At 36.6% G+C, this 27,063-nt stretch overlaps 2 protein-coding genes across 2 annotated transcripts in view; one reads left to right on the top strand and one right to left on the bottom strand.

Moving 5' to 3' along the window:
- Nucleotides 1-6,778, bottom strand: part of LOC134791999 (dynactin subunit 4) — a 252,550-nt gene extending 245,772 nt beyond the window's left edge. The window contains exon 1 of the mRNA XM_063763112.1: nucleotides 6,764-6,778. The gene's annotated coding sequence lies outside the window, so the exon portion shown is untranslated. The remainder of the gene's footprint in view (nucleotides 1-6,763) is intronic.
- A 1,777-nt stretch (nucleotides 6,779-8,555) lies between these two features.
- On the top strand, nucleotides 8,556-21,236 carry LOC134792011 (putative odorant receptor 69a). The gene is made up of 7 exons (XM_063763124.1): nucleotides 8,556-9,072; nucleotides 15,774-16,071; nucleotides 16,550-16,646; nucleotides 17,630-17,737; nucleotides 19,475-19,582; nucleotides 20,088-20,147; nucleotides 21,195-21,236. The coding sequence occupies exons 1-7, from the start codon at nucleotides 8,586-8,588 to the stop codon at nucleotides 21,234-21,236; spliced, it is 1,200 nt and encodes a 399-aa protein (XP_063619194.1). The 5' UTR covers nucleotides 8,556-8,585.
- The last annotated feature ends 5,827 nt before the right edge of the window (nucleotides 21,237-27,063 follow it).

Raw genomic sequence — 27,063 nt, 5'->3', positions numbered from 1 at the left:
CTCCCAACTCGAGAAGGCTGGACTTTGCGCCGCGGACAGACGTCAGCTGTTTACGCCCTTTTCAAAAGGAGGCGATTACATGTAAGAAGCTGTCTGTGACGCCATAGTGTTCGAGCTTGGCTAGGATAAGAGGATGACTGACGAGCTCGAAGGCGCGCGACAAATCGCAGAATATAGCTGCGACCTGTCGCCCGCCGTCGAGGTGGCCGGTCACCCTGGTTACCACGTCGCGTGCCGCGTCAATTGTTGACCTTCCACGTTGATATGCATATTGCTGCTTATTTAGTATGTTGTTTAAGTTGAAATATGACATAAGATTGCCGCTCAATAGGTGTTCAAAGATCTTTGAAAAAAGTGGAATTAAGGATATGGGTCTGAAGTTCTTAAATGCATTCATGTCGCCCTTACCCTTATAAATAGGTCGAACTTTGATGTTTTTTAAACTATTTGGGATAGGTACCATTTTTATGCATATACATAAGGTACATTTTTCAGGTATATAAATTTTTTCTGAAATATTTAATTATAATAAAAAAGACAATAATTATGGCAAACTCGTTTGCAATTATAGACAGTTTAACATTTCTACCCCTATCAAGTAACGTTAACTTATCGTCAATTTAGTCCCCTAAATAATGAACAGTCACCGATGACGGCCATCGTCATTAAATGATTTAAAAATAAAAAATAAGTTCAAAAACTAAAACCCGACTACTGCAAATGGCGCTCTAAAAAGTATGAAACAAGATAGAATTCTTATCTGAAATTATCAAGCAGGAAATATAATAAATGTTAGCATTTTTTTTATATACTTTTTAGAGCGCGATTTGCAGTAGTCGGGTTTTCGTTTTTGAACTTATTTTATATTTAATTAATTTTGGGGTCATGATTTCGTTACTAACTTTTTGAAGTCACTTTATATTACTTTTGCGAGGGCGTCCTCAGTACAGAAATGCACGCAGTAGTATGAGGGCGCCAAAGGCGCCCGGCTTTGGAACGCGTACGTCGGGCTACGCCCGACTCTTTCAGTATAAGGGCGCCGAAGGCGCCCGACTTTGGAACGCGTACGTCGGGCTACGCCCGAAACTATCAGTATGAGGGCGCCGAAGTCGCCCGGCTTTGGAACGCGTACGTCGGGCTTCGCCTGACTCTTTTAGTATGAGGGCACCGAAGGCGCCCGGCATTGGAACGCGTACGTCGGGCTCCGCCTGACTCTTTTAGTATGAGGGCGCCGTAGGCGCCCGGCATTGGAACGTGTACGTCGGGCTACGCCCGACTCTTTTATTATGAGGGCGCCGAAGGCGCCCGGCATTGGAACGCGTACGTCGGGCTACGCCCGACTCTTTTAGTATGAGGGCGCCGAAGGCGCCCGGCATTTGATCGCGTACGTCGGGCTACGCCCGACACTTTTAGTATGAGGGCGCCGAAGGCGCCCGGCTTTGGAACGCGTACGGCGGGCTACACCCGACACTTTTAGTATGAGGGCGCCGAAGGTGTCCGGCATTGGAACGCGTACGTCGGGCTTTGCCCGACACTTTTAGTATGAAGGCGCCGAAGGCGCCCGGCTTTGGAACGCGTACGTCGGGCTACGCCTGACTCTTTTAGTATGAGGGCGCCGAAGGCACCCGGCTTCGGAACGCGTACGTCGGGCTCCGCCCGGCTCTTTTAGTATGAGGGTGCCGAAGGCGCCCGGCTTTGGAACGCGTTACGTCGGGCTACGCCCGACACTTTTAGTATAAGGGCGCCGAAGGCGCCCGGCATTGGAACGCGTACGTCGGGCTACGCCCGACACTTTTAGTATGAGGGCGCCGAAGTCGCCCGGCTTTGGAACGCGTACGTCGGGCTCCGCCTGACTCTTTTAGTATGAGGGCGCCGAAGCCGCCCGGCATTGGAACGCGTACGTCGGGCTCTGCCCGACTCTTTTAGTATGAGGGCGCCGAAGGCGCCCGTCTTCGGAGCGCGTACGTGTCTTGTAAAAAAATTGACTGTTTCATACATTTTGGCTGATCAGGACTTCTATACCTATTCACGTTATAAAATGTTGCAGGACATTAAAAAAACACCATGTATAGCGGCCAAACAAATTTCTTTTGCAAAAACCTTCTTGTATCGCCGTAGTCGCGTAACACGCGGATAGAATCCAGAGCGCTTGTAGATTCATAGTTCGAATTACCTAACCGATAAATTAATGTTTTATATGGCGCATGCAAGCAAAGCCGGGTGCAAAAGCTAACAATATTTATATATTTGAAATGTGCTAATTCAGCTCTTTCAAATGATGTATAACACGTCATCATTACTTAATGTTATTTTTTTGGTTCGTGACTTTATGACCTCTGGAGGGCGCCGTGTTCATTTTTTTGTGACGCCATATAGCCTATAACCAGAGGACGATTAAGACGATTCGAATGACACATCGTTTGTTAATTTATAATAAGTACTTTAGAAGTTATGAGGGAACAGATGAACATACATACATACATACATACCCACATACATACCGGTCAAAATCATAACCCTCCTTTTGCGTTGCCGTAGTCGGGTAATAAATTGTTTATCGAACGAGAGAGCGAAGCGAAGTTAAATTCTTCGAACGAGCGAGCGAAGCGAAGTGAAGTTCTTACATTCAACTTCGAACTCACGGCTGGCTAAGGGCAAGTCTCGGCATTTCGATGTTTTCAGAGATATCTTGATGGACAATAACTTAAGTAAATTTGTTTTAATTTATATGAAATACGGTAAACGTATATATAGATGAATGGATTATAACTATTTTAAACCTTAAATTTTGAGCAGGCTTGATCAAGAGGGTATGGAGCTATAAGTAGTACTATTAGTTATTCTGTGCTATAAGAGGCTAGATGGCCAAAAACTATTTGTGAGGGGCCTTTATAATCTGGCCATTTATTTGATTGAAAGTATGGTCAAGTTTGATACCAAATTAAATAAAAGTGCTCGGTTTACACATTTATAACATTTGTTCTTTTTTTGAAGTGAAATCTTCTTTAGCGGCGCTGAGCACTTTTTGAGGTGAGGAAAAAATGATAAACTCGATTCAGCGTAACGTGTAACGTAACGCTGACGTCATGTGTCACGGACAATGTTATTCACCAAAGAACTTTAGTCATAACGTATCATAATCAGGTCAATTATTTAAAACTGGACTTTTATATTAAGCAATAAAGCTCAATGTTCTAATCTTGTACGGGCTGAAATACGAGGATCTCACATTCTAACTTTATATCACTCAAATATAATTTAATAAAGCTACATCTCGGTGAAATCGCTAATAAAAGTGAACTCTAGTACTGGTGAATAAAACTCAAAATATCATGACCAAATATATTTAGATGCGAGGTCTGCAAAGTAACTTTACACTTTCTATTCGAATTTTAAACAATGAACGCTACAAATTTAAGCTCACTGGCCAGCAATTTCAATAGAAAGGAGGATGGGTCAATTATATATAGTGCTGCAGACATTTTGGACTAGTCATTGAGCTTTTACTTCTGTCGGCACTCCCGGAGTGCAACCCGTTGTTTTTTTTTAATTTACGATACCTATTAAAATAATTGCGAAGATAAAAACGAAATAAAATAAACATAACATGGGATCCCTTTGTTTCCCATAGACTTATTGTTTCGAATTTCCATAGTCAGAAATTGATATCCATATAATTTATAGACATAAACATCAATAGTCATAATTTTTGTTAAGTATAACGTTTCATAGTTCTAAAGTTAAACATCTATAATATTTAACGCTATAATCACAAAAGTTATAAAATTGATAAGTATAACATTCAAAGGTAATATCAATAATTATTCAGAAATATTTTAAGGCGTATAGTTTATCGGACTAATGGTCGTTAATCACATAGAGTTATATATTTGACAGAGGGAATGTCACTTAAGACAAACTGTGACACTGCAATGGCGGATGGTTTGAAAGTGTGCGTGTAGACGAGTGATACCATGTAACACAAATTCTCCCCTAATGGTGAAACAATTATTTTCAATATCGTCCTTGTTTTCAAATATTGTTTAAAGTAGGACAGTTTTACGTTAGACAATAAAATTGTGTGTACCTAACTGATTTTATAGGTCTTGAAAATGCGCATTACCTGCAAATTTCTTTGTGCAAATATTATTTTCAATACCTAATGATATTTAACTTGTAACACATCTGGTTTTAAACAAAAAATAAATATAAGGTAAATGTACTAGTGCTCGACATGTTAATGCCCAATAGATGACACCTTGCTGTCACCTATATTGACAATGGTTTAAGTTTCAAGATGACATGTACTGGACTGGGACCGCGTCGAGCACCATGAGTATGTTTACCTTACATAACAAATAAACGTTAACTATCAAACATTATTCATGTAAACGTCTTTAATCTCCTTATTATCGGGAAATTACCATACCGACCTAGTTTGAAATGCAAAATCATTAATTTAGCTATTTACCTAAATATCCTAAATTATCTCTTTTATATACATTATGATTTAATAAGAAGGGCATTAATTACCCTACTTTCGGGAAATTACCCTATTCAACTTACTGGTCACACTCCTGTTTCGCATTTATAAACAATGAAATATGGAGATTTTATGTACTATACCGTGATAATTGATAAAATTAGCTATGAAAAGTTATTCCGTCACTTTTTTTCTTTCGATCGGTACAAATCTTGCAGGATTTAACTACGCATGCCGGCATATTTTACATTTTTCTTGGACATATTTACTTCACTGACGTTTCGATCCGTCTGACGGCAAATTGGTGGATGAGGGCATTGAGATAACTGTCAATGTGTGTGTGTTACGCGTAAATACTAGGAAATTGGTGGATGATGGAATCACAGTTTTTGTCTTAGCAAAACTACGTCCGTAGTATTCTAGGTCCATGGTTAATCATATCGTTTTAATGTCATCCCTTTGTTTCCCATAAACTTACTGTTTCGAATTTCGATAGTCAGAAAATGATATCCTCTAATATTCTAATATTTAGGTGCTATAATATTAAACATTATGACTTTCAATAATTATGTCAAATAAAGGGACCCGCATTTCTAATGACTAAAGTGAATTACGTCTAAGAAACCAAATCAATAACATCCTTCATATAAAGAAAAAAGAAATCTGTATCCTCAGGTCGTTTTGTTAGTTATCTTGTGTCCCTCAGAGCGGAAATAGGAGCCCCGCGAAGCGGGGCTCCGTCGACTCGTTGGCGGGACGAAATGGCTTAATAAGCCACATGAAAAATAAGAAATGGCGGGGAAATCAGTAAGCCAAACAAAAGAAATCTGTTTCCTCAGGTAGGTTCGTTAGTTACCTTGTGTCCCTCAGAGCGGAAATAGGAGCCCCGCGAAGCGGGGCTCCGTCTACTCATTGGTGGGACGGAATGGCTTAATAATAATAAGCTCCATTAAAAATAAGAAATGGCGGGGAAATCAGTAAGCCAAACAATAAAAAATCTGTTTCCTCAGGTAGGTTCGTTAGTTACCTTGTGTCCCTCAGAGCGGAAATAGGAGCTCCGCGAAGCGGGGCTCCGTCGACTCGTTGACGGGACGAAATGGCTTAATAAACTACATGAAAAATAAGAAATGGAGGGAAAATCAGTAAGCCAAATAAAAAATAATCCCCAGGTAGGTAGGCAAGCATGCAATATGTTTTGTTTAATTTTATAACTATTGACAATATGACTAATAAAAATTATGATGGAAAACGTTATGGTCTAAAAAAATCGGAACTTAAAATTTAGGAAATGCAATAGAGTCCATACTTATCATTATAACCTGCGAAAAAAGACCTTACAACGATTATTGTAAGCTTAATTGCCTTCAACATTATGTAATGGTATACCTTCTGGACTTTGAATATTATGAGTAACAAATTTTATGACTAACAATAATAATGACCTGCAAAAATCGGAACTGCGATTTATATTGTTAAACTTTATGACTATTGACAATATGACTAATAAACATTATGATGGGAAACGTTATGGACTGAAAAAATCGGAACAAAAAATTATGGGAACCAATAGAGACCCACATAACATAGGTAGGTATTTGACAAGAAAGATTATGGCTTACCACAGTTACCACATCCAAGGCTCCACAGACCTTCGCACGCACGCGGTTTTCGATCCATTTGTGCTTACCGACTACCGACTAGCCAGTTGCATTCAATTGATCGAACTTTTTGGCGAACCGCAAGTTCTCAGTTCGGAGCGAACTTCTAGTTGTAAATAAAAATTACAGATGTCACTGGAGGACTTAGCCTAATCTATAGTATAATAGTTTGTTAGCTAAGTGAGAAGTTTTATTTCTAATTACATTAAAGGTATAAGGTACTTTGCTCGTGGAGCCCATCACACCTGATAGCAATTATTCGTTATTATGATTATTATATCATCATAACCCTTGCCTTCTTAGAAATTGTACAATTAAATGACAATTAAGCAATTAACACTGCGAGTGCCAAGCGCCCCATTATCAATATCGTAAAATGGTTCTACTTTGCTCCCCTGTGGGTAATTATGCTCCAATTCTGAAAGACGACTTATCTTCTAATACCTATATTTCTATGTACCGTCACGCTCCGCGATTGTTGCGCCATTTAGGGCCCGCTACATTGATACAGTTGTTCAATACTTATTTACGCTATAGAATTTCCGATTTAGCAAGAACCCTGGCTTAACAATCCCGTGTGGTGACTATACCAGTATACCTATGTTTGTATTTATATAGGTACTCATATAAACGAAAATGAATATATATACATATTTTGGATTGCTGCGTTGGTATAATGAATTCTCTTTTTATGCCGCCTATTTAATTTGGCTCACAGTGGGTTAACTTTGCGTCCCTAGTAAACTATAGGTCGGATCAATGATACCCCAAACAATGGGTATCTTTTGCTCCTTATTATTGCTTCAGATATATAAAACAATATACAGTAGAATCCGGTTAGTACGACTTCGCATATAACAAACAACCGCTTATAGCGACGTAAGTATAGGCACGTGGTTGGTTTTAGTACAAGCTACTATGAAAGTACAACCGTTTATAACGACCAACCGCTTTTAACGACGGAAATTGACACAAAATCCGTCCGTCAAGTCCGGGTACAACGACGAGCGACGTAGTTTTTACAAATAAATTGTTGGTAAGAAGCTTACTCCGTCCCGCGCACCCAACTCCCTCGCCCCTTTGCCTATACGCAGTAAGATGAAATAGTCATGTGACTTTACGTAATCTTGCAAACTAAATAAAACCCAATTCCCAATATTCAATTGAGCTTAAACTTCACGTACATAATTATGTATGTAAGTTGGGTGACAATGCAATATTTTGGTAACTTCGAGCTGATCTGATGCTGGACACAGGAGGTGGCCATAAGAACTGTGTCATAAACAGACATCGTACATTTTCCAGCATTTTTGGTGCAGCAGAGTGGTGTTAACGGAATTGGTATAGATCTGAAATGGTAAATTAAGGTTAACGTAATTAACGCGAATTAATCATTAGGGTTGAAATTATTTATACCAATTCCGTTAACACCACTCCGCTGCACCAAAAATGCTGGAAAATGTACGACCACTGGTCATAAAACAACGCATCCTAATTTAGTTTGGGTTGAAATGTTTGACAAAAAACTTATTTAATATTTGATTGTCGATGTACGATTGTCATCTTGATTAGATTCCTTTTTATTTTACGGGATTCGAGTAATTTGCGGATGATTGAGTGAGTACGCGTGTGTGTGACTTCTTCTAAGTCTAACTAAACACACAAGTCTCTGCATTTAAGACAAAGTGTTGTAATATAAAAGTATTGTAGATAAATATTTTAATGGAAATGTTTCTTTTCTTTGATTGTTACATAAGTATTAATAAATACAAAATGATGTAATAATTTTGATTAAAAAAAATATTAAAATTGGCAGTTCGTTTAGTACGACGTTCGGTTAGTACGACCTAATATCACCGGTCCCTTGGGCGTCGTTATAACCGGTCTCTACTGTAGTTGAAACTCTAGGTCCATGGGGTCCCAGCGCGCATAAGTTGTTCGCAGAAATCGCGAAGCGTCTGGTTGACGTAACTCGTGACCGAAGAGCTGGCGGCTACCTCGCACAACGTATCAGCATTGCGATACAGCGAGGTAATGCCGCCAGCATCCTTGGTACAATGCCTCAAGGGCCTATAGATTTAAGCTAGTTATTAATTTCGTTAATAGTACCACTGTATATATATTGTATGTAAATAAATGATTTTATCAATAAAACAATATTATTAAAAAAATGTTAGATGAGATGCTCTTAAATTCATCTAAATATTTAATAATTAATATGTAGTTTAAAAAATATTCATAATTTCCTTAATTTGAAGCAAACATTGGAGCAATGTAGGAAAACTATACGTACCATAAAATGTATCAGGTTCTTGGCAGTGAACGTGTTAAGGTTGTTAATCCGACCCCGGAATTAAACGAGCCTACCGAAATATAATTATGATTATGACGCTAATCCCAACCAAACCCTCAATTTACAACTTACCTTCGTACCCAACGCTAAAATGGAGTCCCGTGAATATCGGAAAAATAAACACACAGAATTTTTCCACAAATTGGACAAAATTATCTTCGTTTTCAGCAGCATGAACTACTGGGTAGATGATAATGGAAAACCTGTGGTGTACGTGAACGCGTACAAGAGAATTATGAAAGTTATAAACGCAGCGATTGTTCTGTTTATGGTGGCAGAGTTGGGGTCATTCTTCACTCAAAACAATCTGACGGAGAGTCAGAAATCTGACCGCCTTATGATGGGGTTTTCACACATTATTCTGTACTCTGCCACACTCTCTCTGAACCACCATAAGGAGACTGTGACGCAGATACTATTTACCTTAGCTGTGGGCTTAAAGAAGGATTTCAATGATCTGGAGACGGAGACACTTATGCTGAAACGCACCAAAATCTACGCATGTACGTTGGTGCTTCTTTGCTTTAACTCCGTGCTATTCTACGGTGTTAAAGGATTAACTAAGGTATTGTTTTCAGGTAAGGGTGTACACTTCATATATATAATATAACCAACCTACTTACCTACATAAATACTTCAATCATGTCTTTTGACATGGAAATAGGTACCTAAAGAAGTGAAATATTGTAAATCATTAAAAATGTTTAAAACCAAGTTGAAAAAATATAAGTGAAAATATATAATTTAATTATCATCAACTAACTAGCTGGATATATGTAATTGTAAACCACGCATGAAATTGTTTATAAACCGTGTTTTTTTTTATTTCCGTTAAATTAAAAACGTTGCTTGGTTCATTAATAGAAGCTACCTGTTAGATCGCTTTTTGCATAATTCGAAAAAAAAAAATGTTTTCCCTTTTTCATACAAAATAAATGAATATTACATTGTAAAGGGTCATTTAGAGTTACGCAAAAGTTAGTGTCAAAATGACAAAGCTTAAGGTGGTTCTTCTTGCTCGAATTTCATACAAACTTTCTTGGCACCATAACTCCTATTATATAGGGTTTCTTCACTTGAATATGTAATGTTTGTTTGGGTAGTATATAATATATATTTCTGTCTACGCATAACGTAAAAAAATACTAGATTTTGATTAATATTATTAAGAAAAAAACCTTTGAATATTGGTAAAATTTTGCCCCATTGCTTGTTTGTGTGAGTGATGCTTATAGTATAGGTGTAATTCTAACATGGCGACTTCATTTGACAAGCACTGATTTTTAATTTATCAAAGGTGTAACAGATGGCACTTTAAAACCGCAACACAGATCACCTGTGTATTTTTTTTTTCGTCACTCAATAGAGGGAGATATATTTAATGCACAAAGCATGTTACGAGTATACTCATTTAAGAGTCTCCTTTCTGATATAATTTCATTCCCAGATTTAATATAACTTATATTATATAATAAAATACATTTATATAACTATCAAATAACTATACATTTAATAGAAAGGTCAGTCCAAACAATCATTCGCGTAACGGTCGTCCACCGAAAAGCCTTGTGAATTCTGCTTTCGTTTCGGCAGAAATATAAATGTTCTCTGGAAAAGACTATATTTATTGTAACAATGATTTTTAAACTAAAGTAGCTATATTTTTCTCAAAAATATATATTTGGAGAAAAATGTCGTCTTGTTGTAAATAAACAAGATTCTATATGTTCTGCTTGTGCATAACAAAAGTAGATTGTTAACCAAGGGATCATTTCTTGATGATATTTTTTTCAAAAATAATGCCTTTCACCCGAGTTAAAACACTCTCCTTTTCATTTCGCATACGAGGAAAGTAAAATGCATGTTTTAAAAAAAAAATTACAGTACCTAGGTATTTTTTGACGGTAGGTACTTTCAATTAACAATTTAGCCAAAAGTATCGTTATTTATGGAATGGGGAGTCAAATATCAGAATGGAAATTGTATAACAAATCCATTTATACCCAAATTTCAATTGCTTGTCAAAACTAAAAAAAAAAATTATCATACTTGGAATTGGATCCTAAAATGCTCTAGTGCAGAAACGTATCATTTTCTGCACACCTTTTACAACAACAATAACCCTCTTTCAATTCATAGCATGAGAAATGAAACGGATATTTCTTGTTTTCTTTGCATTAGCATTTTTCTCTCGATAATTTAATCAATTTGCAACATAGAAGAATCGTCATAAATTCATAATCATAAATATCAAAATATAAAAGGACATACATTTTTAGAAGATTTCCCCGCGCGACGTTGCCAAATGGTTTAAAGGGCAACATGCTCGCAACGTTTGGATGTCAATAAGTCGACAATGAAAAACTCTATTTCAAATCAAATCAAACTTGATATTTTTGACAGTAATGGGTTACTTAAATAAGAAGGCATTTTTGCCCGGATCTACTGTGGTCAAATGGTCTAGTGGCTTTTAGCTATTGAGTAAGGAAGGAGTACTAGTGCTCGACGCTGCACTAGTATTCGACATGGGCACTTTATGTCAAAGTAATATAGGTTAAATTTGAACGGCGAAGATTTTTCTGTATTCAAATTTAATCCTTGTCACTTTGACATAAAGTGCCCATGTCGAATACAAGTGCAGCGTCGAGCACTAGTACTTCTACCTTATAAGTCTAATAAGTTGAACGATTTAGTCGACTATAAGGGGCCTATAAGGAAAAAATACTGAGTATAAAAATGTCTAATTTGTAAAAATAAAATAGTCTCAATCTTTTTATGCCCCGATATAAAAATGTCGATAAGTATATAGAAATACCCATATATAATTTAGACGAGATATAAAACCAAGTATAATAACGTCGATAAATAAAAATGTCCACAAATTATTTAGTCGTGAAAACTATTTGATCTAGAACGTCTAATTATAAAAAAAATCGATCACTTGTTTATACATGGTGTAACAAAAATGCTGGTGATCCTTTTAAGGGCGTTATCCTGCTCTGATAGGAAAAAAATATTTTGCGTGAAAATAAAAATATTTGCGTGGAGGTTTATTTGGACGACCTGTCCCATAAAAACAAAAAGGCTTATGCATTAAACTTTTTCGTAATCTGACCACGATACTGATTACGCCCTTAAACAGAACACCAGCATTTTTGTTACAACCTTTATAGTTCATGTCGTTTATCTGTCCTAATAAAGAATGCGTTACCCACTCAGCATTTCAGATGTATATGGTTCTGTATGTTAGTCAAGGTATAATGTAAATACATATATCAGGACATCTCTATTTAAGGTTGTACCCCTAACTTGCATTTTTGTTTTTAGGATTTTTTGTAAGTATTAGGTATGTCCAGTTGTCCACTCAGAATCACGAGTTCCTCCAATCCAAAAATATGAAAAAAAAAGCTTTCCAAGTGCACGAGATTCCCAATTCTAATACAAAAGATGAAGGTAGGTACAACCTTAAATAGAAATGCCTATCATCTTCTGAAACTTTATACCATACATACTTAAACGAAGTAGAAGACTACTTAAAAGTAATTAAAAAAAATCTAAATTGAAAAACATAATTTTTAATATAACAAAATATTTAAAGAAATCAATCACAGAATCCAATGTAAACTGTGTCATCAGCAAAGCAGACTTCATTTCATTATGTCAATAATGTCTTCTATGTGACCCACATCAAAGTCCGTCCAAATGTTGGCATTTTTACACTCAGTCATTCTCGTCACTTTTATTCTCAGTCAAAACTCATAGTAGTAATTTTTAAATGTCGGCATTTTTATACTTAGTCCATAATATTTTACTCCAATTTTCTTTCTCGACAATATTTATATTACCGACATTTTTATACTTAGTATTTTTTCCTTATAGACCATAGTCGACTAAATCAGTTGAAGAACACCATTACAGAATTCAAATTATGATCAAACAGGCATTTCTTTTTGTTTTTATTTATTTATTTTATTTCATTTTTTGGCTTTTTATGACCTTATTTTTTATCACACGATTAATTTACGATTTTTAATCATTATCAAACGGGACTTACTTAATCGCGTATAATTATGTTTTTAAAATTAACCCCGAGTTCCGACGGGGCGTAGTCCTCGTGGTTGTCGGGACGGGCTCTTCTCTTAAACAACGGGGACATCGCCGTCCTCGAAAAGTTGGAGGTAAATTTTAAAAACTTGACTAAAACGGTTAAGTACTGTGTTTCTAAATAATAATATAATAGATAGTATTTATTTTAACGCTAAATTAGTTGTGATATATATTAGAAAAGGTGGAAAGGCTGACCATATAGTCATCCAGCGTGGAAATGCTCTCAATTTCCTTTAGCATTGCATTTCCTAAAATTCTATCTAGATGGAACAACATTAGGAGATTATGTAAAATGATAACTATATATAATTTCAATAAAATGTAGGTAAAGGTATACCTACTTCTTATGTAATTCGCGAACTTAATAGTTTTTAGGACTGCCCAACAATGACTACGATATTTACGATAGGTACAGAAAGTAAGGCTGACTGCTGTATAAACGTAAGGCAACATATAAGTAGGTACCTAAATAAACGAGTTCGCATCGTTAGTACTAAGCTAACATTAAAAGCGTTTTTGTAATTTTAGGTAAAATAATTTGCGTCATTTTCAATTGATAATAAGAATAAAAATATATAAATTATAAAACTTTTCTTAAAATAAAAAAAATAAAAAATTAAGCACCGTCGTGATTTGAACCCAGAATCATTGTCACTAGCTTAAATTTATTCTAAACAGATGTTGTGGGTGCCACAAGCACATGACAATCAACGTTTGAAAATATCAGTTGGTTCTAAGTTACTTGTCAATGTCTCAAGAATTTAAAATCTAAATTGTTTTTCCAAAAAATAAAATTTCATGCGCTGCACTGCGCCCTCTAGGATACTTTACTGTAACATTCCAAATCTACTGACATTTGATGATTTGACGCTGACTTAGGAGGCCAAAGCACACATAGAAGCCTCAGGCGCACACAGGACATAACTTTCTTAGGAAGTGAACAGGCCTTGCTCTCGATACCAACTAACATGCGAGATTTGTCAATATTGTATCCAATTGTCATTTGATTTCGAATAAAACGTCATCTCGACTGATATTAGAATAGGGGTCAAATTGCTTTTTTTTTCAGAGATGTTCGAAATTTGAATGCATTACCAAATCGATTTCGATAAAGTAATGAAGCTATAGTTTGTCAAAGGACTGTCTCATTTCAAACATAGACAGAGATAATCATTTTTTAGGATTCCGTACCCAAAGGGTAAAACGGGACCCTATTACTAAGACTCCGCTGTCTGTCCGTCCGTCCGTCTGTCTGTCACCAGGCTGTATCTCACGAACCGTGATAGCTAGACAGTTGAAATTTTCACAGATGATGTATTTCTGTTGCCGCTATAACAACAAATACTAAAAACAGAATAAAATAAAGATTTAAGTGGGGCTCCCATACAACAAACGTGATTTTTGACCGAAGTTAAGCAACGTCGGGCGGGGTCAGTACTTGGATGGGTGACCGTTTTTTTTTGCCGTTTTTTGCATTATGGTACGGAACCCTTCGTGCGCGAGTCCGACTCGCACTTGCCCGGTTTTTTTTGTTCTTATTTACTGACAATTTGGTTTGACTAACTATATTACAACATTTTCACAAATAAGAAATTTGCTGTAACAAAACGGTTTAACATGTGGGCCATTATTTACGGATTTTGAAGGTATCATAGAGGGTTTATGATACGTGTGTAGATAAAGTTTATTATAGTTACATATACAGGAGGATGATGTAGTGAGATTAACGTTAATTTTTTAGTCATGCTGAAAAAAAAAGTTATTGATTTATTTACGACATGCATGGTCACCCTAAAATTACAATACTAAACTACCAATACTCTGTGTCAAATTTAATGTCATCACGGCTGGTTACTTTTGAAAACGCGTATATCACTCAAGTTTGACAGTTATTTTCTTCGTAATCATAACGCTGTCATTACGGTTAAAGAGTTTTTATGTTCAGCGATTAGGTCTTGTAGGGTGACCATGATTGTAGAGAATTAAATTAGCCCTCACTAAAAAGTTAAAAAATAGGAAAAACTGTGGTTGTTTCGCCTAAATACGACGGTGATCGATCAATTATCAGTTACTGAGTGTGCAGGATTAGTCCTGCTCACGTCTCATGAATCATCCTGTATAGTTACAGAGCTATATGCCACCACGCCATAACACTTCGTTACATCTGGCCCCAATTTCACCACGGTGACAGGTGCGACAATTGTAAAACATCACTGTTGCTGACGTCACAGGCATCCATGGGCTACGGTTACCGCTTACCATCGGGCGGGCCGTATTCCTGTTTGCCACCATCATTGTATTATTAAAAAATACTTTATTATATCGAAAAAAAACCGATATTTCTCTTGCTAAGTTTATAACAATTGTCACAAGAAACACGACAATTGTCACGAAATTCCGACTCATTTCCTGTCAAGAATTACCTACAATTCTTCTAAATCTTGACAATTGTCAGAAACTTCGCAAGAGAAATATCTGTTTTTTTCCGATATAATAAAGTTTTTTTAAATAATACAATGATGGTGGCAAACAGGAATACGGCCCGCCCGATGGTAAGTGGTAACCGTAGCCCATGGATGCCTGTGACGTCAGCAACAGTGATTTTACAATTGTCGCACCTGTCACCGATGTGAAATTGGGGCCTGGTTTTTAGTCCGCCCCCCTTTCTACGGGTTTTTAAAGATGTTTACGTAACGTCTCGGTGTTTCGTCGTGTTACGTAAGATGTTTTGTATTTTTATACAAAATGTTTAATTATTTTTGACGTGAAACGTTAGGTAAACGTCCTTATAAACCCGTTACTTTACTTATTTTTTTTCCATGCCATCTGGGGAGTCGAAACTAATAGGCCCGGGGCGCCAAATTTCAAAATACGCCCCTGCAGTAGTATAGTAGGTGTGTTCCGAACAAATGCGAAATATCCGGATATTGTATAATAGGTACTTAGGATTTTTTATTATAGTAAGTACCAAATAAATACCTGACCTCGAGCCCATTTCTCGAACGATATTTTGGAATAATATTTATACTTAAGTCCATCAAGCATACGTACGGTCATAAGTAAGGCATTCTTTACCAGTAAACTTAATTAAAGCTAAGCAGAGTGATTGTGGGCGGTGCTACTTTCATTCATGATCATTCATCACTATTCAGAAAAACTGCAAATTTTACAGATGAAACTTTCGTCACAATGATAACCGCCTGGCCCGATGTCCACGACCGATCACTTCTCGCCGGAGTCAGTCGCGTCTGCGTCTACGTCCTCAGCTGGCTATGGATGATCAGAGTCACCACCGCCTATCTCATAGTCCTCGCTGTCACCATCTCCCTCAGCCATCAGTATATGAACCTGCAGATGTACTTTAAGAGTATCGCGGAGGTATTTGATGAGAGGATTAGTCAGAGTGAGAAGGAAGAAAAGTTTGAGAGAGCTCTTAAGCTTGGTATAAGATTGCATGCTACCACCATTTGGTAAGTGTAGTGCCAAATTCATCAACCATACCTAAGCTTTATCTCTCTGTTCCTTTAGCAAAACGTCCCGTCAACAAAATGCCCCATTTGCAAAATGTCCCGTCATAAAATTTCGTTTGTTTTGCAAAATGTCCCATCCGCAAGAAAAACATTTTAACGGTTACTGTACTTTAAGTAAATGTTACTTTAAAGTTCTTGTTTTAATTTTCTGCCTCTACTCTATTTTCTGAAAAGGCAGGTCTGCGGACAGGTATCTACATTATTGGGCTGATTGCGAAAGGGACAAAAAAAGATGTTGAACGCAAATCATTTAAAAAGAGGGAAGGATTTGCTCTTGTTATGATCCCTTGACGATTGCTCACGCAGATTACTGCGCGGGAAATACACTGCGAATCGTGTCGAGGTCGTATCAAAACAAGATCAAAACTTTAACAAATTGTTTAATCAGAATCGGTTTTCGCTTTTGTTTTTTTTGTAGGTGCACGCAACAAGTGCAGAGAACTTGCGGAAACGTGTTCAGCGGACACATCGTTGTTAACATCTGTGTAATGGTGCAACTCATGTCACAGTTTAAGGTACTTACCGTCTAGCATCATCTTACCTCAAAAGGTAAAACGGAGCCCTTATAGGGCTTATTTATAGGATCACTTTCATCCGTCTGTCTACCATAGTTATTAATTTGCTAAAATAATAAGGCCTTTCACTCACTTTCGATTTCACATTCGCTGTCATTTGGGCCTTGTTGGCTGATTCAAAATATTGAATAAAGAGTGTCATTTAATCGATCTGCAGAATATTCCGATTTTGATGAACAAAAATGTATTTGGTCAGCAGAAATTGATACTTGGTCAGCAACTTATGGTAGGCAAGTATTTCTAAACCAGTTCCCAATTAATGTCATACTGAGCTGCTCCAAATTGATTTGGTTGGCAAATTAATTATTTGAGCGGCAGTAAGCGATCCACCATTAATCAAATTTAGTTAAGCAAAACTGCTACTTGAAAAGCCTCCATTTTACCAATCCGCAATAGCTCTCTAGGGGTAGGACAGACAAGACCACGTGGATAGTCTGATTCCGCTCCGCCCGCAACTCTGCTGATTTTTTAAATCAAACGTAATACACCTTATTATATCAGATTACCATTCCTTTAATATGCATACGTTTCAATTAAACTGCTTAGATACATGTTTTTTCTGCCGACCAATTTTTTAATCTTGCTGATCAAATAATAATTTTGCAGTTCAAGTATTTATTAAGCTGATAAATTATAATAGAAGCAGACCGACATTGGTTATAATGTTGACAGTTTGTGAATTATTTGCTGAACATGAGTTGTAGCTCGATATTTATTGCCAACAAAATATTTGTATGCTGTCCAAATGATTTAATTGCTATTTTTTTTTGCAGATCAAGTTTAAAAACGGCTGATAATTTAAATAAATAAGAGCCAATACTGGGCATATTTCTGGGTATCATGAGTGCACCCACATTCTTACACTAAACTTGACTGTACCGAAAAAGTAACAAGAAAGAAATAATAATAAAAATTCGTTTCAGGATTCTGATCGCTCTCTGGGTCACGTGTTGGCTATATTAACCACCTTTATAAGCATGCTGTTCAGCACTGGATTATTTATGTCGAGCGCAGGAGACGTCACTATTGAGGTACCTGTAGATAGTATAGAGGGGTCCTGTCATAGTAAATTATGTAGTCACAGTAAATTTACTGCCATCTATCGACACACGACTACAACTCAATGAAAACGTATAAAACTATCGAAAAAATTTATATATATGGATAAATGGTTTTATTATTTTTATATAATTTTGACCCATGTTCATTCACTGATACCTAAGTGTTAAAATTGTTAAATATGAAACGGTGTTGTCAACGCCATCTAGCCGACCATAGGCCAAAGGTGTGTGCGCCATGTATCCGAGAATGACTTTTTCTTGATTTCCGAGGCACGTTTTTTTATTAGACTTTATTCATCTTATACGAAGTTACACATGTCTTTGGTATCATGCACACGGGAGAGCTAGTGCGAATAACAAAATTCGAAGCTCGTCTGTCTACGTCTATATCGGTCATCAAAGAACGATAGAAATGGAGATCGTTGGTATACCTACTCCGACTATGCCAAATTTGCACCACTTGCCACTTTGGCAGGGGTAGGAAACTAGAGCGTTCGGACATTCTCGGCTCCGTTCGGCGCTGCATTGCTCCAAGCAATTAACCTCATGCATGAAGTTTATATTAGAACGAAATATTTTTTATTCGTATGTTTGTTGCCGTTATATCATATTACAAATGCGTTTCCATTATTAAATTATCATTTAATTGCATAAAATAATAAATAAAATAATAAAAACCGGCCAAGTGCGAGTCGGACTCGCGTTCCAAGGGTTCCGTACATTAAGTCCGACTCACGCTTGACTGCACGTTTCTAATAGGTTTTCCTGTCATTTATAGGTAAAGAACTATTTTGTGTATTTTTCTTTAAATTTTAGACTCAGTAGTTTCGGAGATAAAGGGGGGGAATGGTAATTTTTTGGCTATTTTCTTAAATAACTTCTAACTTATGTTTAAAAAAAATAAAATTTGAAATTCTCAAAATGAGCTCTTTCATTTGATGTATAATACGATATAGTTTGAAAAACTTTATTTTTTAACTTTCTCATTTACCCCCCAAAAGTGGCCCCCATGTTTAAAATTCATTTGTTTACGTTACATGTCCATCTTTGGGTCACTAATTTACATATGTCCAAATTTCAACTTAATTGGTCCAGTAGTTTCCGAGAAAATAGGCTGTAACAGACGGACAGACAGACAGACAGACGCACGAGTGATCCTATAAGGGTTTCGTTTTTTCATTTTGAGGTGCGGAACCCTTAAAGTACAAAAATTTGCCTATTTGTTGAATTTGTTCACACGTCAGCGTCATCCGTTTTGTCAAATTCGCGCATCCGAGCGTTTCAACCGCTCAAAAACTTTGAACATTTTAAATTTTTTAATAATATTATGGGGAGGTTTATAAAAGTATTTTTATTTTTCCGGTGTTAAAACGATATAAATAATGATTTAAAAATTTCAAGAAAGTCATGCATGAGGCTAATTATTAGGGTTGGCACAACTTGACGTTCCTTTGCGTGTCACAGGTAAGATAATTACTTGAATTTTGACAACCCTAATTAGCCGCAAGGGATAGTGCTATACCATACATTAGAAAGGGACAGCATAATTCGTCCCTGAACCGCTGTCAAACTTTGTAGGAAGTTTCCTTTCTGTACGGTAGTACTATTACCACACTATTACTTATTCTGTTCTCTGTGTGTGTTTGTTGACATTTGTTATATCGACTATATTGTCGACAAATGACAAGGCAACTTTTACGTTTTCAGGCAGGCAATTTACCGACGGCCATCTTTATGTCAGGATGGCAGAACTGCACGAAGATGTCTTCTTACCGAATTCGGCGACTGATGTTGATTGCTATGACCCAAAGTCAGGTAACATTTAGTCATAGTTTAACCCTTCGACTGCGACAGTCTGCCTTAACCGACAAAGGTATGACAGTATTGTTTTCAATTTATTTTGCCATGTAGGTATACAATATACACTTATGTCCGTCAATTAATGCACATTTTTTCCTTAAAACTATTATTATTTAATTACTTGACTAATACAAATACAAGTATCCCATAGGTACATCTTATTTATTCAAATAATCTGACACTATGTAGAATGTAGAATGAATGAATGATGAGTAGAGTTACGACGCTGATTTTCAGTGTACGATTACGGTGTACGATAGTACGATTTTCTATTATAATTTATATTTAATAATTTTCTTAAATTTATTATTGGCAATTTTTTTTATACGCTTAGGAATTTTGTTGTAGTAATGTACTCCTTGACCAATAAATGATTTTCGAGCCCAATGGCAAGTTAAATAATGCTTTGTTGCCAATTGGCAAGCTAAATTTGTTTACTGTACTTACGTATTTTTTTTAGAAACCTGTCATCATCAAGAGTTTCGGATTCATAGAACTCTCTTATCAATCGTATGTATCGGTAAGGCTCATTCATTTTGTAGTACTTATAAGTAATTAATGCCTCTTTGTTAGGTACAGTCAGCAGCAAAAGTTGCTAAGCGGGCGACGTGTTCAAAATTACCTTTTGTCACGCTCTTATCTGGGGGCACGGCAGTGCCCGCGCCAATGCGAGCAGAACAAAGATGCACAGCCGTACCATCCTTTTCCCGAAGCGATTCCGGCGATTTTTGACGTCCTGTAATTTTGTGCTGGCTAAAGCTGGAACCCTGAATTTTCAGTGACATATATGGCTTAACATGCTTTAGATATATTCTCAAAAACATTCAATTTGAACTTGTAGTTTAAGAATTATTGTACGTCAAAGTTCTTTAGTTTCGACACTGACACACTCACTCACTCACTCACTCACTCACTCACTCACTCACTCATGGTCATCATAATTCTAAGGTACTTCTAGCATACCCACAAGCTTCAAATTTTAAACATAAGTAGTTTTCAGCTTATCAAGCCATAGAAAACCTAAAAATATTGCAATATCAGTCACGTTTTAAAGATTTAAGAACTGCATAAGTATGACTTGGCAATCGCACATAATGCTTTACTCGTACCGTAATCGTAAATATGTATAATGCTCAAACTGGATGCGATTAGCACGCTAGCGTTACGTTTAATTATTTTTATTAGTTGACGATGATCCTTGTGTTACTATGCAGCCGTGCGATGGCCAAGTCATTATACGTATTAAAAATTAAAGATATCTTATTGATACGGTTTAACACCCCCTGGCACTGACTAAAATAACCGACTTGGTTTCACATTACATCTCAAAACTTTTTTGTAGTAGAAGAATTGCATAGCGAGACTTGCATCTTTTTACATGTAATGTTTTTGATGGGATTTTCTCAACAATAAAGTCGCGTCAAGATCAGTTTGACCATTTCGCCCGCTTAGCAACTTCTGCTGCTGACTGTACCTAGTTATAAATAAGGGCGATTTTTGAAAACGTCTCTTCTATACAAAAACTAACGCATGCGCAAATAGTCTTACATTTTTAAATTATTTTCAGATCGTGAAGGCATCGTACTCCGTATTCTCATATTTGTATTAAGAAAAGGAAGATTAACCTTTCAACCGCAACGACTATTTTATATAACACGCAATATTAACTTTATCATAATGTATGAAGGTTCATTTTATTCTGTAACCTGCAAATGAAATGATTGCGCATGTAGGTACCTAATTTTAGTAGTTTAGAAGATGTAAGTAGGTATTAAAAAGGCACAAAACTTTAAAACTTTACGCTAATAAGCAGGCAGTTAATTACTATTAGTTTTAGCTTGTATAGGTAATTGAAATAAATATGTATGTGTAGATCTTCAAGCCCTTGATAATTGTTTGTGTCCTTAGCCAAAATTTTAACATTTTGTGTTTGTTAGAAAGGAACAAAATTTAAAATACGACTTAAAATGTACCCATATTTCTTTATATATATATTTAATAAAGTTGCATGTGATTAGTCTCTGCATTACAAAATTTAAGTTTGTGTAAATAATGTTACCTTTATCCTTAGATTAGGTACTTTGTTTTGGCATTATCTAAACTGCACCTTAATGCATTCAATTTAAATTAAATAGAGTGATTTTTTATGTTTGACCATATCCCGATAGGTTATCATACCTGGGCGTTTTCTAAAATAAATATTGAAAACCCGATTCTCACGGATCCTGGTGTTTTTGGGTTCTTTTTTAACTCAGAATCACTAGCATATTCAATCCTGATGATAAAAAAAAATGTCCCAAAAATTTGTATGAAAATTGTACATTCCACTACGTCACGTCCATACAAGTGAAAATTTTTCTCATAATAAAACGTGACGTAATGGAGTGGACATTTTGGGACGTCTTTTTTTAATGGAAGGGTGGAGAGTGCTGTCGATTCTGAGTAGAATGAGCCCAAGAATGTCCAGATTTGAAAGAATCAGGTTTTCGATATTTATTTTAGAAAAAGCCCACTTATGATATTTTTTATTTATAATTAATTTATAAACTATGTAACTGCCTGCCTGTCCTTCAATTTTTTTACCTACACATTTACGAAAGTCCAAACTTTCTTAATTTAAGTAGACTTAGCTTCAAGCCCCTCAGAGTATGGTCAGACGTAATAAAATCATACTGTATGTTATAAAATTCAATAATAAAGAAGTACTTACTTAGACATAGCAGCTACCTTTACGATTCTTATACATCATTATTTGTATAAACCGGACTTAAGCGCGTATAATTAAGTTTTAAAATTACCTCCGACGTTTCGACCACGATGAATATTGTTTCGAGACCACGGGGACAAAACTGTCCTCGAAACGTCAGATGTAATTTTAAAATTAAATTATACGAGATCAAGACCCGTTTCGTAAATAATAATGTATACAGGGTGAACTACCGTACCGTACAACTTAGCTACCACGAGTTAGCATTTCATCTCTATCGCACCTATACACAGTGTTGGCCGTAATGGTTAATTCTAATTAACAATTAATCAATTGCATTAACCATTAATTCCGCAATTAATCAATTGCATTACGCATCAATGTAATGAAAATTAATTAAAATTAAATTTTGAGACGTATAATTACATTGATTGTCAATCTAATTGCCTATTTAATGGCATTAAAGTTTCAAAAAATGAATTAGAAATACTCTCAATTGGATTAACGTTTAATGGAATTAATTTTTGTTTTCATAAACTAATAGTTAATGTTACTTTTGCTTGGAACTATTAAAATTATAAATAAAAATAACCATATTAATACAAGACTCAGTGAATTATCAGATCATGATACATATTTTAACATGAGACTCAACAAAATGACCCTGAACCCTGGCAGTAGGTACCTTTTTTTTTTAGAGGGGAAATGCTTTACGCATACCACCCGGCGCGGGGACGGGCCGGGATGGTTATGTGGGACTCCCTGTTGTGGGCTAATGAGACCCCAGGTTTAACCACTAAAACCCCTCTGTTGCCGCCTCGCTGCTATACGGCGAGGTCCCAGGAACGCCGAAGTACTCTTCCGCAACCTCGCCAGCTGGCAGTAGGTACCTAGTGGAACTCCAGTTTAGAGCAACATAGACACACGCTGTTTTGGTTGGAACATTTAGGGAAAGGCCCCAGCTGACCGACGCCATTAATGAGGTGGGGACAAATGGGAATTATTTATAACTATGGGGCTGTCCATAAATTACGTCATCGATTTTTGACGATTTTTGACCCCCCCCCCCCCCTAAAATCATCCAAAAATCATGCTTCGAATGACCCCGTTTCCTCCTACGTCATGCTACCATCATCCGATGCCCAGACCCCCCCCCCCCCTAATTTGAAATGACGTAATTTATGAATAGCCCCTATGCAGCGCCTATTCCCATCTGTTCCCGGTGCAGACAAGTGGGAATACACCCGATATTGGTGTTCCCATTTGTACCCATCCTAATAAGGAGGGGACAAATGGACAATATTTTTATGCTGGATCTTCCCATATGTTCCCCGCGAAGACAAATAGGAATTCACCCATTATCGGTAATAATGGGTGCATTATTGGTGTATTCCCATTTGTCCTCTATCCACGTGTCCTACGCCATACATGAAAAGGGACAAATGGAAATGTTTTATATGCAGCGCCTATTCCCATCTGTTCCCGGCGGGGAAGAATAAGGATACACCCGTTATTGGAGTGTTCCCATTTGTCCCCGCTCCAATGAAGTGGGGACAAATGGGAAAGATTGTTCATGGAAGTGGATTTGTCGATTGTTCAACATTAGCTCTATCTTGGGTACTGCTGTTCCAAGTGCTCATCAAGACGAGTCAGATGACCAAAACAGCGTGTGCCTATGTTGCACCCAACCTGAGTTCCATTAGGTACTGCCAGGGTTCGGCATCAGCTCTATCTTGGTTACTGCTCTTCCAAGTGCACATCAAGACGAGTCAGGTGACCAAAACAGCATTTGCCTATGTTACACCAAACCTGAGCTCCACTAGACCTTTGATCCCTTGGACGCCTTTATAAAATTACGATATTTATTCTTGTTAATTGATAATTATCAATCACATTTTTAATTTTCATTCAAAATTGATTTAATTTTTAATGGTTTGTAAAGCAATAACCATTAATTATTTTTAATTGTTAGTGGTTCGAAATAAATTAATATTAATGCAAATTGATGTTCAATGCAATTGATAATTAATTTTCTTTCAATGGTTAATGGTTAATGGCAGTTAACCTTTTCAATGGTTAATTTTTAATGTTCAATTGCATGAACGTTCGGCCAACACTGCCTCTACATCAGTGCGAGCGAGATGGACTGCGACCGAGTTTACGTAGTTACACAGTTAAGCGGCTACTGTACTGTAAGTTACAGTTTAGAGTCAAAGTCGAAGAACTTGAGCTCCCTATCTTCTGGCAGTTTCTTGAAGAACTCTTCAGCGTAGTCGTCGGTGACTTCAGCGAGGGTCGCGGGCTTCCATTTGGGGCTGTTGTCCTCAACGATCAGGAGGGCGCGGACACCTAAAAAAAATCACATCCAATTTTTGTCCGTGTTTTTCCACCTAATTTCTTTGGTCACTTATTACACGAAGCGTACCATTATAGTGTTTTTTTTAGTGTTTTACAGTCGAAGTCAAAAATAGGTTTAAATTTTTCGCCTTATTACAAAGGAACAAGGTGCAAAAGTGTAAACATATCTTTGACGTCGACTGTTCCGTAGTGCACAAACATAAAGTCTTAATTACAACTATAGGCCAAATTAAATTAAAAAAAGCGTTTAAAAAATTAATTCTCAGCAACCTACAAATCATTTTAATACCTTCATTAGGTCCTAAATTCGTATAATCCGAGTTTGCTCCATCCCAGGAGGTGTGGATAAATTTTGGAGGCCATGGGAGATACATTTTACCTTGGATTGATATAACCACTCGATGTAGAAGGGACCCAGCAATCAATTACAATGTCACTAGCAGCAAGGTTGTTGTGGATCAGACGCTGGTGAAAAAAAATTTCGGATCTTAGCACGATGATACAAAAAAAAATTTACAGTGGCGGCCATTTTTTACAATCTTTGACTACGAACTCATATTAAGATATCTTTCGGATCCTCAGATATCAATTTTTATCATGATTAGAGCAAATTTTCCGTCGGACGTACAAACGAACTACCTACAAGCTAAAAACAGAAAAAGAGCAAATTTTTTTCCACACCTCCAAGAATGGAGCATACTCGGATTACGCTAATTTAGAACCAAATGAAGGTATTACGTAAGACAATTTCCAGCTTGCTGGGAATTAATTCCTGGAAACAATCTAATTTGATTGGCCTAAGTACCTACTAAGTTTTCCGCGTAATTAGTACGAGTGTGAACTAGGGTATGGCGACCCTGCCAGGATATACTATAGTGGCCACAATCCACAATCACCTTTAGGAAAGTGATTCGGTCAAATTGTGTTTTTGGAAAACTAATTGATTATAGCCAGCATTCAATGAATGTAGTACCTATAGTAAGTACCTAGTAAGTAATTTATTTATTCATCAAAAATGTAAAATTATAAAAAAAAACAGAATGAGCAACAACAAAAAGATGGCGCTAGCGCAGAGTGGAAGTAGACGGGTTAGGTAGGGCTGCACCGTCATTGAGACCGAAGAAATGTTGGATGGGTTTGAATTTGTGCCGTGTCCCACGGATACACATGCTGGTGGCTCGGATTATCGAAATTATAATTTTGCATCTTAGCCAGCCCATTACTACACTGAAGGATCTGTCCCAACGGTCAGCGATGGCTTCACCGAGACGTTTGATGAAGTATAGTAGAATAGTATAGTACACTAGCGTCCAAGTGTGCGTAAAGCACCATACCCAAAAGTATCATAATATACTACATTAATTTAATGCTGGCTATAATTTGTTTGTCTTCCCCATACATTAGAACATAACTTAACCGAATCACTAGTTGCTAGGGTAGACGCGGCGGCATCAGTGTGCTACGAATGCTACGGCACCATCTAACTCCATCTTGAGGCCCCAGTACAGTGGGCGCGTTGAAAATAAAACGGTTAAGCCCTTGCTAGACGGTCGCTGATAAGCCTTCAGACCGTCTGACCTTGGTCTGTCCTTGGTTTGTGGGTCAAATAAAGTTTTGCTATGTGCTCAAGTTTGGTATAATTTTCGGGTAAGTCAAGGATGCTAAATTCATTTGTAATATTTAATTTATACGGTTTCATATAAATATTTGAAAAAATGAAAAATAAAAATTTGCTATTTTATTTCCAAATAAAAACCTATATTTTTATTTTATTTTAATATGCATACAAAAAAAATATTTTAGTTTAATATGCATACAATAAATTTGATAGAAAGTATGGTCAAGTTTGGTATCAAATGAAAGTGCTCGGTTTACACATTTATAACATTGTATTTTTTATTTACGATACCTATTAAAATAATTGGTAAGATAAAAACGAAATAAACATAATATAGATAATTAATTGTTAGCTAAGTGAGAAGTTTTATTTCTAATTAAATCAAGGTATTAGGTATTTTGATCGTGGAGCCCATCACACCAAGGGGGCGATTTTTGAATTTCGACCGCTCAAAATCGTGTATTTCGTTCAATAATATCTGCAGTACCTGGCATTTAAATTTTACTAATAGAATTGAAAACGAGTGATCAATACCACTCGATTCCCAATTTCTATCACTCGTATTTCAAAAAATAGCATTTCGCTGTTTTCCACCGATTTTCGAGTGACGAAATCGAACGCTCGAAATTCAAAAATCGGCCCCCTGATAGCAATTATTCGTTATTATGATTATTATATAATATCATCATAACCCTTGCCACTGAAATCTTAATAATTCTAAAATTAAATGACAATTAAGCAATTAACACTGCG

The sequence above is a fragment of the Cydia splendana genome, chromosome 7 (genome assembly GCF_910591565.1).
Source record: "Cydia splendana chromosome 7, ilCydSple1.2, whole genome shotgun sequence".
NCBI classification, from domain to species: Eukaryota; Metazoa; Arthropoda; class Insecta; order Lepidoptera; family Tortricidae; genus Cydia; species Cydia splendana.
The sequence above is the reverse complement of the archived record's forward strand: the minus strand, read 5'-3'. Positions and strand labels throughout refer to the sequence as shown.

Coding starts and splice junctions, on each gene's coding strand:
- LOC134792011 (XM_063763124.1), top strand. CDS start 8,586: ATGGAGTCCCGTGAATATCGGAAAAATAAACACACAGAATTTTTCCAC. Junction 16,072..16,549: donor TTGCATGCTACCACCATTTG/GTAAGTGTAGTG, acceptor TTTTTTTTGTAG/GTGCACGCAACAAGTGCAGA. Junction 20,148..21,194: donor CTTATCAATCGTATGTATCG/GTAAGGCTCATT, acceptor AATTATTTTCAG/ATCGTGAAGGCATCGTACTC.